Here is a 16,767-nt window from a genome sequence, read left to right on the forward strand (position 1 = left end):
TTAGCTTATTTCTTTACTGAAGCAGTCATGTTTCTCCTCTCGCCCAATACAAGGCTGACAGTCTGAACACAGCAAGATTATTTTAAGATGTTGAGTTTTAGAACAGTGTCTTTGTATCCGTTATTTGTTTCGATTTGTCATATCTTTGGGAAAAGGGAGCTCGGTGTGGAATATTACATCCAGTACAGGAGCGAGGCATGGGCGTCTGAACTAGTGATTGTGAATGCTGGATGTCTGCTTGTGGATCATAATCCCCTTTCTACCTGCATTTTGCTCTTGCTGCTGCGTTCTGTCACTCACCCTGCAGATTCTCCCTGGCACACGCTTTGCAAGACTCAGTCCTACTGTCTGTGGGACAGATGCTCCTTGCCTCACCCCCTTGTGCAGAGCAGGATAAAGTGGGAATGAAATACTGCTGTCTGATTAGGCAGCATTTCACACCCACCTTGCTCAGGTGTAAACGGCTGCACAAGGCAGGGGGTGACTTTGGCCCCCAGTCTCTAGTCCAGCCCGTCTTGCTGAGGTGGGAACAGTGTCAAGGCCTGGGTGTTCCTGTCTCCTGTGCCTGATTGCAGAAGCCTCTCCCCAGGAACTGCTCTCCTCATTCAGAAATGTCTTTCTCCATGTGACAGTTTATGTGCCTGATGAATGGGAGGTCCCACGAGACAAGATTAACCTTCTCCGAGAGCTCGGGCAAGGCTCCTTTGGGATGGTGTATGAAGGGATAGCCAAAGACATAGTGAAAGGGGATCCAGAGACTCGAGTAGCTGTGAAAACCGTTAATGAATCTGCCAGCCTCCGGGAGCGCATTGAGTTTCTGAATGAAGCTTCTGTAATGAAAGGGTTCAACTGCCATCACGTGGTAAGTGAAGTTTCTCTACATTAAATGACTTGCTGGTAAAAATCCCACCTGTGAACTAATGTTCCTTTAGTGCTTTATAATGCTAGAGGATCAGGCTGCAAAAATGGTTAAAAGGGAAGCAAAATCCGTCAGTGAAAGAGAGTGGCAGAGTCTGGAAAATTCATCTTCCTGTATAATTTCCCATGTGCTCTTTCAAGCCCCTCCTCCCCCCTTCATGATAGGGCCCCGTGTCCCATGACAGCACTCGGATTTTGCTACAGAAATGTTGGTGTGACCGGGATGGGGCCAGCAGTGGTCACTCAATTAGGGTGAACTGAAAGAATGGGGAAGACAAAAACCTATTAAAGTTGAATCTAGTGTAGACATGGCTAAATCGATTCCCGATCACTCTGCTGTCGACTCCGGAACTCCACCATGGTGAGAGGCAGAAGCGGAGTCGATGGGGGAGCGGCGGCCATCGATCCCATGCTGCAAGGACGCAAAGTAAGTGATTCTAAGTCAATCTAAGATATGTCGACTTCAACTACGCTATTCTCATAGCTGAAGTTGCGTATCTTAGATCGATCTTACTAGTTACTCAGAAGTCCAAACAACACAGTTCCCTTAAAAGTGATCCAGCCTCAGGCCTCCAACCAGGTACCTAAGTCCAAATCTTATTTCATCATATAAAAGAAAAGGTTCTACCAATCCCAAAGGATCAGACACATTTCCTCCCAGGTTAATGAATGTTTCAGATCTTAGCCAAATACACGCTACAGCAAATTCTTATTAACTAAACTAGAATTTATTAAAAAACAAAAGAGAGAGTATGGTTAAAAGATCAATATACATACAGACATGAGTTCAATCCACTGAGGTTCAGATTCATAGCAGAGATGGTGAGCTTTGTAGTTGCAAAGTTCCTTTAGAATTCAGTTCATAGGTCATAGTCCAATGTCCAAATCTCATATTCAGGGCGTCCCAGCATTACTGGGACCTCAGTCTTGCGACTCAAACTTCCCCTGATGAAGCCTAAGCAGATCTGAGGTGACAGTGTTCTAGCATCCACTTGACCGCACAGTCCTGGTTAAACAACAGGCTTTTGATGTAACCTTTTGCTTTCTAAACACCAGTAATTAGTTACACAAATTAACATAGGGCAATTTATCCATTAGGCAGTCTATTACAGACTTCAAAGAGACATATAGACAATGACATTATTTTACCCAAGATTCATCTAAATGTTAATATTCCCTTTTGATCTCGGCTGTTTACAGGTAGCATCTAAGATACACACAATTAGTAAAAAGAACAGGAGTGCTTGTGGCACAATTAGTATTATTTCTAACAATATAGATTTTCATTTCAAAGTTCTAGCCTATTTAGCATGAATGGCCCTAATTTATCATTCACATACTTTTCTAACATGACTTTAAAGGTGGGCTTTGGGTCATTCAGCCTGCAAGCTGTTTAACCCTTTCCAGCCATGCATCACAGTTGGTTTCACTGTAAACTCCATTTTCACAAATGTGCCATGCCCAGACACAATGCTAAGGGAGAATCCCCATTTCTGTGTGTTTCAGGTTCGCCTCCTAGGGGTGGTCTCAAAAGGACAACCCACACTGGTTGTCATGGAACTGATGGCACATGGAGATATGAAAAGTTACCTTCGCTCCCTGAGACCTGATGCTGAGGTAAAGGTGGGAGAGAAGAGATATTGGAGGGGGCGGGGCATGTCATACAACAGACTGACTTGCTTTAGTCTTTAATACTTTCTGACTTAACTTCAGAATAACCCTGGCCGTCCCCCACCAACTCTCAGAGAGATGATCCAGATGGCTGCAGAGATTGCAGATGGTATGGCTTACCTGAATGCCAAAAAGTTTGTCCACAGAGATCTTGCAGCCCGTAACTGTATGGTTGCAGAAGATTTTACTGTAAAAATTGGAGGTATGTAATGTGTGCGTCAAATCTAATACTAAGCTTTACCTGTTGAGAAGGAGGTTCTGTGAAATCCTAGACTAGTGCTATAAAAAGCCAGCTGATCTCTGTTGGTTTTTAACTGTCTTTAAAGTTCTACACTAAGGTGAACCTTCTTTGTCCAATATCTTTTCCTGTTTCACCTGCCTTGCAGAAGGTGCTGCAGGCACTTTGGTAAGTGGATTGTCTAGGTGAGCCTCACTGCAGCTTCTATAGCTTCTACTGAAATGTAGTTAATAACTTCCTCTAATGAGAGCTCCTCAGGAAATGTCATATTATTTCTTGCTTCCATGAGAACTGTGACAGAGAAAGTATCCTATTCATAGAGCATAACTAAAAGCTAAGGACTGCTAAAGATGTAATTAGGCCTAAGGACTAGTTTTTATGGAGGACAAATGTCTAAAACAAGTTCTTAACACCAGTTGAGTCAATAAAATTTAAAAATAACCCAACCCCCCCTCAAAGCCTCCTCTGGCCTGAGGCCAGCCATCTGGAATTTCAGGCCAAAAGGAATTCTGTTTTCATCAAACAAGTGGGAAGAGATCCGTCAAAATAGGGCTTAGTTACAACTGTGACCGTGAATGGTACCATGGCTGCATCATAGTTTAGGAAGGAGTGGTGGGAGGGGGGAATATGCTCATTCTCTAAATACTCTCAAGATAGCAGCATGACTGAAAGTTGGGGTGTCATAGGCACAATAGCCTGACCCTAAGGAAAAGGAATTGTTTTCTGTGGTTTAACTTAGTGTGCTACATAGTTGGAGTAACTGGGCAGCAGGACAGACTCTAAGGCAAGTGACTGTGGCTCCCACAGTGGAGAGATCCAGGAGAGGATTGTGGAAGACACCAGTGGAATGAAGTAGGCAGGAGTCCTGCGCTGTGGGTACCTGGCCCTGCCTCTGTGCTGGTACGCACAGTGTTAATGTGCACGTGTTACAGAAATGGGAGTCCTTTCAGCAAGGACTGGGCATTAGTAATACATCCTAACTTCTTTTGTCAGACTTTGGCATGACCAGAGACATCTATGAGACCGACTATTACCGTAAAGGAGGCAAAGGGCTGCTGCCTGTGAGGTGGATGGCACCCGAATCTCTAAAGGATGGTGTCTTTACTGCTTACTCAGATGTGTGGTAAGTTGCACTCCGCATTCCGTGATGCGTGTATGGGGGGGGGGGGGTGGTAAGTTCTTCAGAGACCAGGAAATTACATTTTGAAGCCGCTTCTTAAATATATAGTGCATCTTCTAAAATCTTCCTGCACCAAAAGTAAGCTGAACCGTGTCTTCTCTAGATCCTCAGTATCAGTCTGATCAGTGGTTCTGGTCTTTTCTCAGGTCATTTGGAGTTGTCCTTTGGGAGATAAGTAGTTTGGCGGAGCAGCCATACCAGGGACTCTCTAATGAACAGGTGCTAAAATTTGTAATGGATGGAGGATACCTGGATCAGCCAGACAACTGTCCAGAGAGACTGTAAGTACTAGAGGCGAGTGGGAACTGACCAAGTTATGCTCCTTTGGTTAAGGTATGGCCAGTGAAGGTGGCTGTAATTCCACCCCCCCTCCCACCCTGATGAACGGGGGGAGCAAAGCTGAATTTTGAGAGTCACCTGACAAAGAAATGTTGTCACCCCATCCTGAGTGACCCAGAGATGAAGAGGAGAGTCCAGGGCAGCCCAGGCGACCAGAAAGGAAAGCCAGACTAAATTGGCCTATATAATTGTAAGAAGAGAGAGTGCACACCAGAGGGTGTGAAGGCCAGAACACAGGGAAAGTCTAAAATATATATAGGCCAAAACAAAAGGCCTTTCCCATCACTGCGTTTTAACACACAGTGATTCACCTCTGCAGAGTGGTGTGCTAGGGCTGTGCTTGCTTCTCTGCAGTTCCTAGCCAAGTGGCTGTAAATGCTGGGGAGAGGCTCATCAATCAAAGGGGTGGGTGCTACCGCACTGTAGAAGCTGTCTGCAAATCGACACCTGGTCATATGTCTATATTAGACAATTCCACCTGGTTTGCTTCTAGGCAAGAGTGGTGGCCACTTTCCATTCATTAACTTTCAGGAATCCCTCATATGGTGAATGGGAAGGGAGGGTGCAAAGTGTCTTGTCTTGTGCTCTTTCCTGTCTCTCAGGCATAGCAAGGGCCCTAGTTAGTCTGTCCTCTCCAGTGGGTTTGTCATCCCATCAGCATTTTATCCTTGCCCAGCGTGTGCTCCATGTTTGATTCTGTAGCCAACCTCAAGGCAGCACTGAAACTCTCCTCCCAAATGATGGAATAACAATAGGTTAACCCCCTATGGCCACTCAGGTGCGGGGTTACTAAGAGAGTGATGGTGCTTAAGAGCTGGAGTGCTGACTGTCATGTTGCCACTAACAAACCCTTCTAGAATGAAACTTGCAGGGTCTCAGACGAGTTGCTAGCTCCAGCATTTAGTTTTAAAAATGGCAGTGGAGCTGTCTGTGTCCTGCTACCCAAGCCTAGCCCACTCTAGGCTGCGTGTTGTCTTCCAGAGCCTGCATTTGGAACGTGAACAGGACCTGGGCTGCCCGCGGGAGCAGCTGGGAGGAGGCAGGGCAGGGCAGGTAGAGATGAGAGGGACGGGGAAAGGGTAAACACTGAAGGTCAGAAATACAGGGAGGCTTGAAAAGAAAACCTCTTGTAGAGAGAGAGAACATTAAGCAGATTTGGAAAAAGAATAAAATATGGTATAAATTGGCCATGGGAAAATTGAGACTGGAAATTAGAAGGTGGTTTCTAATCATTAGAGGAGGGAGGTTCTGGAACAGCCTCTCAGTAGGAGTAGTGGGGAAAACAACTGAACTAGTTTTAAAATGGAGCTCAGTAAGTTTTGTGAACAGGGTTATATGATGGGGTGGCCTGCAGTAGCAGCGGAATGGGCTCCATGGCCAGGAGGTTCTTTCCATTCCTGTGTTTCTACAATTGAATGAATCTGAGGGAGTCATGGGCCCTGGCAGACATGGAAGGAGAGGAGCATGAGGCTATAATAGGAAAATTGGAGACCAGGAAGAGAAACTGGAGAGGAAGAGAAGAAAACATAAGAAGTGGAAATGTTCGACCTGGGAATCAGAGAGTTGACAGCCATTGCAGGGAGTTTGTCCCAACATTGGTTTGGATATTAAATTACACCAGCCCCTGCTCAGGTCTGTGCCTGTGAAAGTGATTCCCAGATACTGACTCTCTTCTCTGTCCCCTTTCAGGCACAGCCTGATGCAGATGTGCTGGCAGTACAACCCCAAAATGCGCCCTACCTTCATCGAGATCATTGAGATGCTGAAGGAGGACTTGCACCCCAGCTTCCAGGAGGTGTCATTCTTTTATAGTGAAGAAAACAAACCTCCCGAGACAGAGGAGTTTGAAATGGACTTTGAGAACATGGAGAGCATACCCCTTGACCCTTCCTCCTATTCGCAGAGGGACAAAGTACTGGGGCGGGACAATGGGCCCTCCATGGGCCTCAAGGGGAACTATGAAGAGCATATACCTTACACTCACATGAACGGTGGCAAGAAAAACGGGCGGATTCTGTCCATGCCTAGGTCGAGCCCTTCCTAACATCTCCTGTTTGGCCCAAGGGTTGTGTCTTTGCTTTTCCCCTCCGTGAATCTCAGGACTCTTGTTGTTGCTGCCACAGCGTATGACATACAACTACAAACTCTTTGTTCAGATTTTTAATCATCCTATGATTAAGAGACTTTTTTTGACAAGCTGAGTGGTTGTTAATTGACTTATCTGTGAACATAAATGGAAAAGGTTTCCATGGTGGCTGTCCCTTCTGTAGCCATGGTTCAAAACAGGAACTGACCTTGTAAATTAGGTTGAAAGAAGAGAATCCACGTTTGGCAACAAAGGAAATGAAAATCAATGATGTCTGAGCTACATTATAAAAGTGCAGAACAAAACTTCTGCAGGACATAAATGTTCTCAGCAGAATTCCAAGCTTTATGGCATCCTCTTCAGAAGCATTTCTTTCACTACAGCCGAAGGATTTTAACACCCATCAATTGGACACGCCATTTCCTCAGATTGACCAATAGCTGCTGCTTTCATACTTTTTTAATGAGTTAAATCCGAGTGTGTGTGTGTGTGCGCGCAGTATATATACATGGGGTGTATATATATACAAATATACACTTCTTTTGTACATAAGTTTTGTATGTTCTCACAGAAGCTTTCCTCTTCTTGGAAGTGTGTACTTTTTCCCAGTTTCCTAGAGTGATTGAACCCTAAACAGATTATTTTTGTACTAAGGACTCTTGGGAGTAGTTTTCTCTCATTAGCATATGAGGAAAAATATGCTAGGAGCCAAAGGAGTAGAAATCTGAGATTTGTGGCTACTTTCAAGACCAAACAAAACAGGAACCCCTGACCTGATATCAAGCTTTCTGTCTTTATAGCATTGAGTATATATATTGTTTGTTGTAACATATTTAAAATGTTTTTAGTTTTAAATGTTAACTACCATATAAATTATTGAGTGTTTATGATTCTTTTTGGGGGGAGGGGATTGGGGAGTGAGTTTGTTTGGTCTTAAAGTGGTCCATGGATTTCAGAATGAACTTTATTTTAGCTGATTACCCTCTTAGGAACTATGAAGCACATGTTAAGTTTGTACTTGACAAGGCTTTAAAATAGAGTTTTGTGATTTCTATCACACAGTCAGCTGGCTCCAGCTAAAGCCCCAAGATAACGTAGTTTGGACTTGAGTTGGTTGGCGGAGGCTGACAGACAAAGCATTGCCTCAGCCCTCCGTCGCTCTGCTACTTCACTTTCTTTCCCTTCCACGTGCACTTTCCCACAGACATTGGAGAAAACGGCGCCAGGTGAAAGAGCAAAAACTCGAACAGAACAACAGACACTAACCCACCCAAAGGGGGAAGTGCCAGGCTCCTGGCTCCATGAGTGGAGCCGAAGCTGAACGTGACTGTGGTGAACTAGTCTGTGCCTGTCTGCAGCCTGCATGGGCATTTGGCCTGGCACAACAAGTGGGACTTTGGTGTTTTCCTGAGATGCCTGCACCATGCCCCATGGATAGTTACGGGGCATGTTTTGTTCTTAGCCCTCGCCTCCAGCTCTTCAGGATGCTAACTTTTGTGTTTTGGGCTGGGCTTTGTTTTGCTGCTCTTTGCAAAGCTGTTTAGCTTAGGGTGTTAGAAAAGCATCATGAAACTACATGTCTCCTACAGTGATGAAAGGATGTACTGTCAGGGAAAGGGGCTGAAGCAGAGGGGAGTGAATGTACTAATAGGTCTGAAAGAAGCAAACCCCTGGATCTTGCAGGCTATTATAATGCAGGTGATGGTTTCAAAGGGAGACAGAAGGTGAAAATCAGCCGCTTTTCTTTGTGACCCCATGAGTTCCCTGTGCTGGGTGCAGTCCTGGCTTATCTGGGTGGGGCACTAAGCATGTACGTGTGTGGCTTGTTACTTCAGACCACATGTGGCTGCTTCGGCCTCCCCGCAACTGAAAGACCAATCACTGAAAATAAAATAAGGGTTGGTGCTAATAGGGAGCACATCACTGATCCCTCCCTGCTAACCCAAAACTATAGACGCCTGGCAGTACAGCACCTAGATAAAGGATTATGGACTTTCTGCACCTCCTGAAAGGAACAGCCCCCCCTTATGTTTGTAGGGCCGGACTCAGTTGGGACAAAGGGAGAAGGTACAAAAAGATTGTTCACAAAATGAGATGCAAAATGTATTGTATAAATCTGAGGCCAGAACTTCACAGTTCGAAAGGTCTAGCTTGCATTCTTGTGCTTTACAAACTAGTAACTATTTAGCAGCTCTACGCTACACTGCAGGGAAGAAATTTCACACACTTTTCTAATTGAGAGAGGTTTTCTTATTAGGAAAATTTTTATTTATTTTAATATAAAATAAATCACTGTAAAAACAAACAATTTTCTTTCGTAAAGCATACAAAACGTGTACATTTTTATCTTTGAAAACTAGGCAGGAGGGTGTGGTGGGTTTGTTTGTTTTTTGTCCTATTCTGGCACAGTCTACCTCAGTGTCCCATAATGCTATTTTTAATATTGTGCATCTCTAGACTTGATTAAATAGTCTGGTCTGGACCTGTTATGAATTGGGGAAAATCAATATCAACTGATTCCAATACGAGGGACCATTCACCAGAGGGATGGGAGAACAGCAAATCATTATTTATCACTTAACTTAAGCAGTAACGACCAAAGACCCTATTTGTGGCTCTAAGTAGACAATGGTCAAATTTGACTGATGCAATTCTCTTAGTTCTGCTATGATCAGGAAAATATCCTGATATGGACAAAATAGCCATTTCCAGGGCTAAATATTTTAAGTATTTGGACGTTTTTCCTGATGCAGTGCCCTGAAATAGAATAAATGGCATTTGTTTGGAATACCATGTGACCAGTGTGGACCAGATAATCAACAGTGCATAATAGATCTAGAATATCAGGATTGGAAAGGACCTCGAGGTCATCTAGTCCAACCCCCTGCTCAAAGCAGGAGCAATCCCCAACTAAATCCCCAAATGGCCCCCTCAAGGATTGAGCTCTCAACCCTGGGTTTAACAGACCAATGCTCAGGCCAGTGCTCAAAGCACTGAGCTATCCCTCCCTCTAGTTTGAGTTGGACAGCTTGGATCATGTCCATGTTCTTAATTTATACCAGTGTGAATCTGGAGTAAATGATAGCAAGATGTGACCCCGAAAGTACAACTTTCTCACCATATTGTTGCTTTAGGAACATTGCAGAATTGAAGTGATTGTCTCTGGCTGTTGTTGGCACTGTAGAAGACCTTATATGTACACAAATATTGGAACCCCGTATTGGGTTTGGCTAGCTTTAGTTGATATTGGTTGGCCCTGTGTAGTGCATATGACTTGCAATGTCCAGCTCTTTGAAGAAGGCAGGGAATACATACTGTGTTTTGTGGTCCAGGCAGTCCATTCACATGGCATAAATACATGTTCCTCGCATGGGTTACTTCAAACTTCTTTTCTCTCTCTCTCTCTCTCTCTCTCTCTCTCTCTCTCTGCGTGTGTGTGGGTGCGGGGGTGGGTGTTGAAATCGAGTTCCTTTAAAAAAAAAATCAGCTGTTACAGCACTTAGCTTTTAAAGCTGATGCTTGTTTTTCTGAAGAGGTGAGAAGCACAACTGAAAATGCTCTGTTAAAGCCCAACGTTTGCTTTGGAAAATCTTCATTTTTAGCCCACAATTGACATTGTGGTCCATGCTGTTGAAATTGTCATTATCCTGAAGCGTATTGGGACTCGGAAGAACCCTGGCATTGTGTGTTGCTGGGAACTACTCCTGTAACACCAGCCAAGAGGCAGCAGGGCCCGTGCATGAATATAGTTGATGAGATCTGTGTGTGGTGGACGAAAGTTTCTGGTTTTGAGCTGTTCCTACTAACTCATTTGCAGAAAGGGTGTTAGCAATAATTGGCTTGTTCCTGGTCCCTGTGGAGCTGTTGCTCTGATGAACTTAACAGATTCGTATCAGAGCTGAAAATACTGTGACTGTAACAGAAGCACAGGCACATGCTGAGGGAGAAATCCTGTTCTTTGGTGAGAGGCAAGGAGGAGGAGAACAGTAGTCCAGGACCCAGGGTGGAATGGCTCAGGATGAGCAGTTGCAGCACACTACTGAGAAGCCCTCTTTCTCCTTGTCCAAAACATGTCTTTCTGGCTATCATTGGTACTGATGACCACAACATATGTCTGGATGGGCCCCCCTTCCTAGCAGTCACCTGAGAACCCGTGAAGCAGGTAGGGAGTTCTCCACATCCCCCACTGCGAAAGGTGTCCAGCCCCACAATGTAACACTATTTCTAAAGCTAGCAAAGCAGAAGAGATGAGCAGTGAGTCCCTGTGCACTGCCGTCTTTCTGTAATGCAAACGTTAAAGCGTGAGAACAGACCAGTTTCTCAGAAGCATTTGCACGTTAATTCAGTTGCCACTTCCTGAATGCCTCTTGCAAGGCTGGTGGTACTTCACTTGCAATACAGCACACCTTGCACTGCAGAAACCTATCTGCTAGGTTCAAAAATGTCTGTTGTGGCTGCTTATAAATATTCTGTCCTTGTAAAACAGAAGAGCTGATTATGGTAAACTAACTGGGCCAGCAGTGATTAGGTTAGACATGTGACATGAAATAGACCAAGCTGCAGCTTCACAATCATTGAGTAGTAAAGCAGCTACATCAGATGGAAAAAGGCTGCTGTTAGGTTGCTAAAGGGTACTCTGGATTAGGGGTAGTATATCTGTTTCCTGTCAAATTTGTGTTGCAATAATGGGACACTTTTGCTTAATTTTTAGTATGTTGCATATGATGATGGTTTCTCTTTGGAAAATCTCAAAGTTGCTTCCCGTGCTATTTACCTAGAATATGATGGAGAAGGAGGACAGGAGTGAGGTAGATACTGTGCCAATTATCCTTGAGCCTCATTTTCTTGGGGAAAGGGGAGAGGAGAGCAAATTCCCTCTTGAATATCACTGTGCTATGAAGAAGGGGCCTTGAGGAGCACTAAGCCTTCACTACGGAGCTGGTGCCTCCATATATTACTGAGACTGTACACCTGTTTTACAAGTTAGAAATCAAACCAAAATTTTTTGTGCCATAAACGTTTGCTAAAGAGGCTCATGCTGGGTGCCCAATCAATCCATGTGAGATGGGTTCCGAGGCTCTGCTCTCGCATCTCGAATAATACCAGAGGAAGCAAGAAAACTGCAGGAGAACCTTTGATGCTCTTTATTTCCTAGCCTGCCTCAAAAGCCGCCTGACTAAACTTCTCTTGGATCTTCTCTTTTACTTGGAGACTAGGTGGGCATGTTTTATGTCATGAACTAATTGCCTTTGAAAGCACAGCTGGTGCCGCCTATCAGTTTCCTATGAGTAGTGTCCAGGGAAAGAAGCGGTTGAATGAATTGGAATCGAGGAATAGTAACTTCAGAAATACATAAAGTCTCTGAGATAAGATTAGTTGTTGTTTCATGAACTTAATAAAAAGGCCAATTTTAATTTATCTTCTGCTTGGCTCGATGTTAACTATCCGAAGAAGTGGGTATTCACCCACGAAAGCTCATGCTGCAAAACGTCTGTTAGTCTATAAGGTGCCACAGGATTCTTTGCTCCTTCTGCTTGCATACTGTACACAAATGTTGATGTAAGAGCATTAACATGCCTCAGCCTGTTCTCTTTTGGCTTGCCTTGTTATTAATATCATAAGAATGAGGCCAACACTAAATTTTCCCTTTGGAAGAATTTCAATATTTGAAAGCAATTTTAAAACTTCAGTTTTTATCAAATACCTGCTGCCATGAAATATGTCCTTTTAAAAAAAAAAAAGAAAACCATTTGTGTCTTTCCAGAAGATAAGCACTTATTCTTGCAGTTTAACAAATGTACTGCACCACAAAGCAAGCGATAAGAGTACAGGTGGAGAAGTGGTGATTTTTATATTGTATAATAAAGTTAGTATTAATTTTTACAGTGTTACTTTTTTTTGCTGAAGTAGTTGCAGTCAGCAAGAAAGAACGTTCCTGAAAGACTTTTTTGTTCTTAACTCCCTAAATTGTCCAAAATCCTAGTAAATGGTTCATTTCACTCATTCCAGAAAATCATGATTGATAGACGCTTTGGCCCAGACTTCAGTGGTTTGAGCATTGACCTGCTAAACCCAGGGTTGTGCGTTCAATCCTTGAGGGGGCCATTTAGGAATCTGGGGCAAAAATCTGTCTGGGGATTGGTCCTGCTTTGAGCAGGGGATTGGACTAGATGACCTCCTGAGGTCCCTTCCAACCCTGATAGTCTAATTATTAACTACATGCCTAACTTTTCAAAGTACTTGAATAAACCTCATTGACTTAAATTAAGGCATGTTCTTGAGCAACTGGCTGAATCAGGGCCAGTATTAACACACTGCAAAATATATTCCCAGTTCAGCTCTGGTTTTGTATTACAATTAACAGAAAAATCTAGGTTGAACTGGGAAATACTCAACTAGAAAGTCCTTGCGTTTCTCTGATGTACTATCCCCCTTGTTACCAAGCACTCTTATCTCATTTAAATTCTCTAAGCAGCACCCAGTAACCCTTCAACACCCATTACTGAATATTTACCCCCACCCCACCCCCAAAGATGGAATTTTTAGAGGCCACTTTTGACTTTGGAAGGTTGAATTAAAATTTTAAAATCCTACTTAAAATTAAAAGCTTTTACCTTTAGCTTTATGTGAGGTGCAGATACACTTGTTCGAGTATCAAAACAGTAGTTTGTGTTTGAGGAACTACACAGATGTGGGTACTGGTCATCAGCTTTATCAAACTCAGCCAAAAGTAAATATTGTTCTGCTTGTACCTTAAATAAACTGAAGGCAAATTCAGTTAAATGTTAGGTGAAGTTCTGTGAAGTCTTTATATTTTGTGTTTAATCTTGCTGCTCCTGCCTTCCTTTCTGCACACACAAGGTCCCAGAATGCTGATAGTCTTGCAGATACCTCTTTTTTGAAATAAAGTAAAGGATCAAAATGTGCCATGGTTTAAAAAAAAAATTTAAAAAAAGCTTGATTTATTTTTTCAATGTTTTCATATAAAAGCCAAGCAGTGACAAGTATAAAAAATACCTTTGAATATTAAAATCTTGCTGTGTGTAAAATATTGAACAATTAACTGTTTATATTAAAATTCTGAATAAATTATCCCAGAATAACTGTAGTAATTTGTGTCTCTGCTCTCTGTGCACTGAATGCTGCTTCACCACATGAAAGGCATTAGATTCACCTCTTGGAATAAGCAATACTTTCACTGCCAAAATGAATGATGTTAAAAAAAAAACGGTCAGACCTGCCAATTTATAGGCTTGTGGTTTGAGGTGTGTTTAACTCTTCTGCATAATTGCTTGTGTGATCTGTCCTGGGTTCTGTCCTTAGGGCAGAGGAGTGTGTAGCATGAAGCCATTAGATAAACATTGGCAAGAAGGAATGCCTTCTGCCAGGAGACGTCTAGAGCCGCCTTTCTGTTACACCAAAGGAAAAATTAGTATTTGGTTTGGTTTGTTTTTTCCCCCATGGTTGCCTTTTGGAGAGAACTTGTCCCACACAGGCAGGTTAAATAAGACTGTTCTAGGCACCACCTTCATGCCTAACTGGAGAGTTAATAGAACATGCTGATGACCCATCTAGTCTGGTGTCCCGTGACAGGCAGCAGGCAGCGCTGGATGCATCGGTGGCAGATCATAGACTATCAGGGTTGGAAGGAACCTCAGGAGGTCATCAAGTCCAACCCTCTGCTCAAAGCAGGACCAATTCCCAACTAAATCATCCCAGCCAGGCCTTTCTCAAGTCTGGCCTTAAAAACCTCTAAGGAAGGAGATTCTACCACCTCCCTAGGTAACCCATTCCAGTGCTTCACCACCCTTCTAATGAAAAAGTCTTTCCTAATATCCAACCTAAACCTCCCCCACTGCAACTTGAGACCATTACTCCTTGTTCTGTCATCTGCTTCCACTGAGAACAGTCTAGATCCATCCTCTTTGGAACCCCCCTTCAGGTAGTTGAAAGCAGTTATCAAATCCCCCCCCCCCGCCCCATTCTTCTCTTCTGCAGACTAAATAATCCCAGTTCCCTCAGCCTCTCCTCATAAGTCATGTGATCCAGCCCCCTAATCATTTTTGTTGCCCTCTGCTGGACTCTGTCCAATTTTTCCACATCCTCCTTGTAGTGTGGGGCCCAAAACTGGACATGGTACTCCAGATTAGGTTTCATCAATATTGAATAGAGGGGAATGATCAGGTCCCTCAATCTGCTGGCAATGCCCTTACTTATACAGCCCAAAATGCTGTTAGCCTTCTTGGCAACAAGGGCACACTGTAGACTCATATCCAGATTCTTGTCCACTCTAACCCCTAGGTCCTTTTCTGCAGAACTGCTTCCTAGCAATTTGTTCCCTAGTCTGTAATTGTGAATGGGATTCTTCAGTCCTAAGTGCAGGACTCTGCACTTGTCCTTGTTGAACCTCATCAGGTTTCTTTTGGCCCAATCCTCTAATTTGTCTAGGTCCCTCTGTATCCTATCCCTACCCTCCAGCGTATCTACCACTCCTCCCAGTTTAGTGTCATCTGCAAACTTGCTGAGAGTGCAGTCCACACCATCCTCCAGATCGTTAATGAAGATATTGAACAAAACCAGCCCCAGGACTAACCCTTGGAGCACTCCGCTTGAAACCGGCTGCCAACTAGACGCGGAGCCATTGATCACTACCCATTGAGCCCGACAATCTAGCCAGCTTTCTATCCACCTTATAGTCCATTCATCCAGCCCATACTTCTTTAACTTGCTGGCAAGAATACTGTGGGAGACCATTTTTTTTATTTTATTTATTTTCCCACTTGCATCTTGTTTTATTTTTTACCAGAGGGAGAAATTTCCTTCCTGACCCCAACTGAAGATCAGCTGCAACCATGAAGCAGGATTTATAGTTGCTATTGTAACTGCAGATATTGTTTCCTACTCAGTTAAGTAATAGATCCTGCTTACATCTTCCTGAGGAGTAAGGCTCAATAGTTTCCTGTGTTGGGCAGTTCTAGACTGTGTAAAAAGCATCTGCTTCCATTTGTTAGAAGCCTTGTCGCTCTGTGTTATGGGATGGAGTGAATGCGAGCCCCTGATTGGCTCATACTGCTTCGCAGACTAGAGCCCTAATGCTGCAATGAGCCCAAACTCTTCGAAGAATCAGTGCCAAAATAGCCCTCATCTTTTTAACCTCTCCCTGTGTGAATGTCCACTGAATCATCTGATTATCAGCACCTGTCTCTAGACCTTCCTTATTCCTGTAAGAAGGAACCCAAACTGAGCACAGGATTCTAGGGAATGGGCCTGCCACCAATTTATGGAAGAGCCTGTTGGTATTTATAGCACAGCATAACCCTGTTTTCCTTAACTGCTGCTGAGTGGTGAGTGAATGTCTGCACAATGCCTAGGAGGTTATTTTCCTAGAGGCCAGCTAATTCAGAACCCATCAGTGTGTGAGAGGAATTCAAATCATCCCTTCCCTTGGGCATTATCTTACAGTAGATAAATTTAATCTGCTGTTTTGTTACCCAATTTCCTAGTTTTGTTAGTGCCTTCTGAATCTCCTTCACCCTTCTCTTTGCTAACAGCCTGGACTGCAACCAGAAAATACAGCCACCTTTATTCCACCCCTTAGGCTAGGAAAGGGGATGGCCTCAACTTTTTTAAACTATGCCACTTGAAAATGTTTTACCTGCTATTATTACACATAACCACTGATATGGCTAGAACCAAAAGACTGGAGAGAAACTGTTTCCAGTTAGTTTGCTGTGTAGATTCACTGGCCTTTTGTATAGTCTTTCCCCTCTAAGATCAGCCTTCTCTGCTGTTCATCTGGGCCTATCACAAAGCAGCAAGAGTGAGAATAATGTTTTAAAAAGAAACTGTTTGTAAAACCCATAAAAATTGATTTGGGGGAAGTATAAGACCTGAACTGCTTTTCACTCAGTTCCTCCTCCCAAAAGGACTAGATTTCAATCAATGATGGCATCTCTTTCAACTGTGTTGTCCCACCCACTTGGTCTACAGGTTCATACAGTGGACTGTCACGTGGCATGCTAGCATGTAACGTGTTGTATGTGTCATAAGATGAGTGGTACAATTTGTGGCATAGACAGTGATCTGTGATATATCACAGAATTGTTGGGTCTGGGAAAGCAGGTGTCTGACTGTAGGCTTTTGGGTGGAGGTGCAGAGCTTTTGTTCTGACTCACCCTTGAACCCAAACCAAGTAAGTCTCATGAGCCCCACTAAGGAGCTCACCAGGCTGAGTGTGTGTCTGACGCAAGTGGGGGCAGAGGCAGAGAAATCCTGCTTGGGAGGGAGCTTGTGGGCTAAGTATTATGGGCTTGTGTCCCAGAGGTGCTGAGCACC

At 43.7% G+C, this 16,767-nt stretch overlaps 1 protein-coding gene across 1 annotated transcript in view; it reads left to right on the top strand.

Moving 5' to 3' along the window:
• Nucleotides 1-13,535, top strand: part of INSR (insulin receptor) — a 100,905-nt gene extending 87,370 nt beyond the window's left edge. The window contains exons 16-21 of the mRNA XM_044998526.1: nt 633-862; nt 2,425-2,535; nt 2,632-2,791; nt 3,821-3,950; nt 4,154-4,288; nt 6,036-13,535. Of these exons, the coding sequence (XP_044854461.1) occupies nt 633-862; nt 2,425-2,535; nt 2,632-2,791; nt 3,821-3,950; nt 4,154-4,288; nt 6,036-6,390 (1,121 nt within the window). The 3' untranslated portion in view covers nt 6,391-13,535. The remainder of the gene's footprint in view (nt 1-632; nt 863-2,424; nt 2,536-2,631; nt 2,792-3,820; nt 3,951-4,153; nt 4,289-6,035) is intronic.
• The last annotated feature ends 3,232 nt before the right edge of the window (nt 13,536-16,767 follow it).

Source organism: Mauremys mutica, chromosome 24, assembly GCF_020497125.1.
Source record: "Mauremys mutica isolate MM-2020 ecotype Southern chromosome 24, ASM2049712v1, whole genome shotgun sequence".
Taxonomy (NCBI): Eukaryota; Metazoa; Chordata; order Testudines; family Geoemydidae; genus Mauremys; species Mauremys mutica.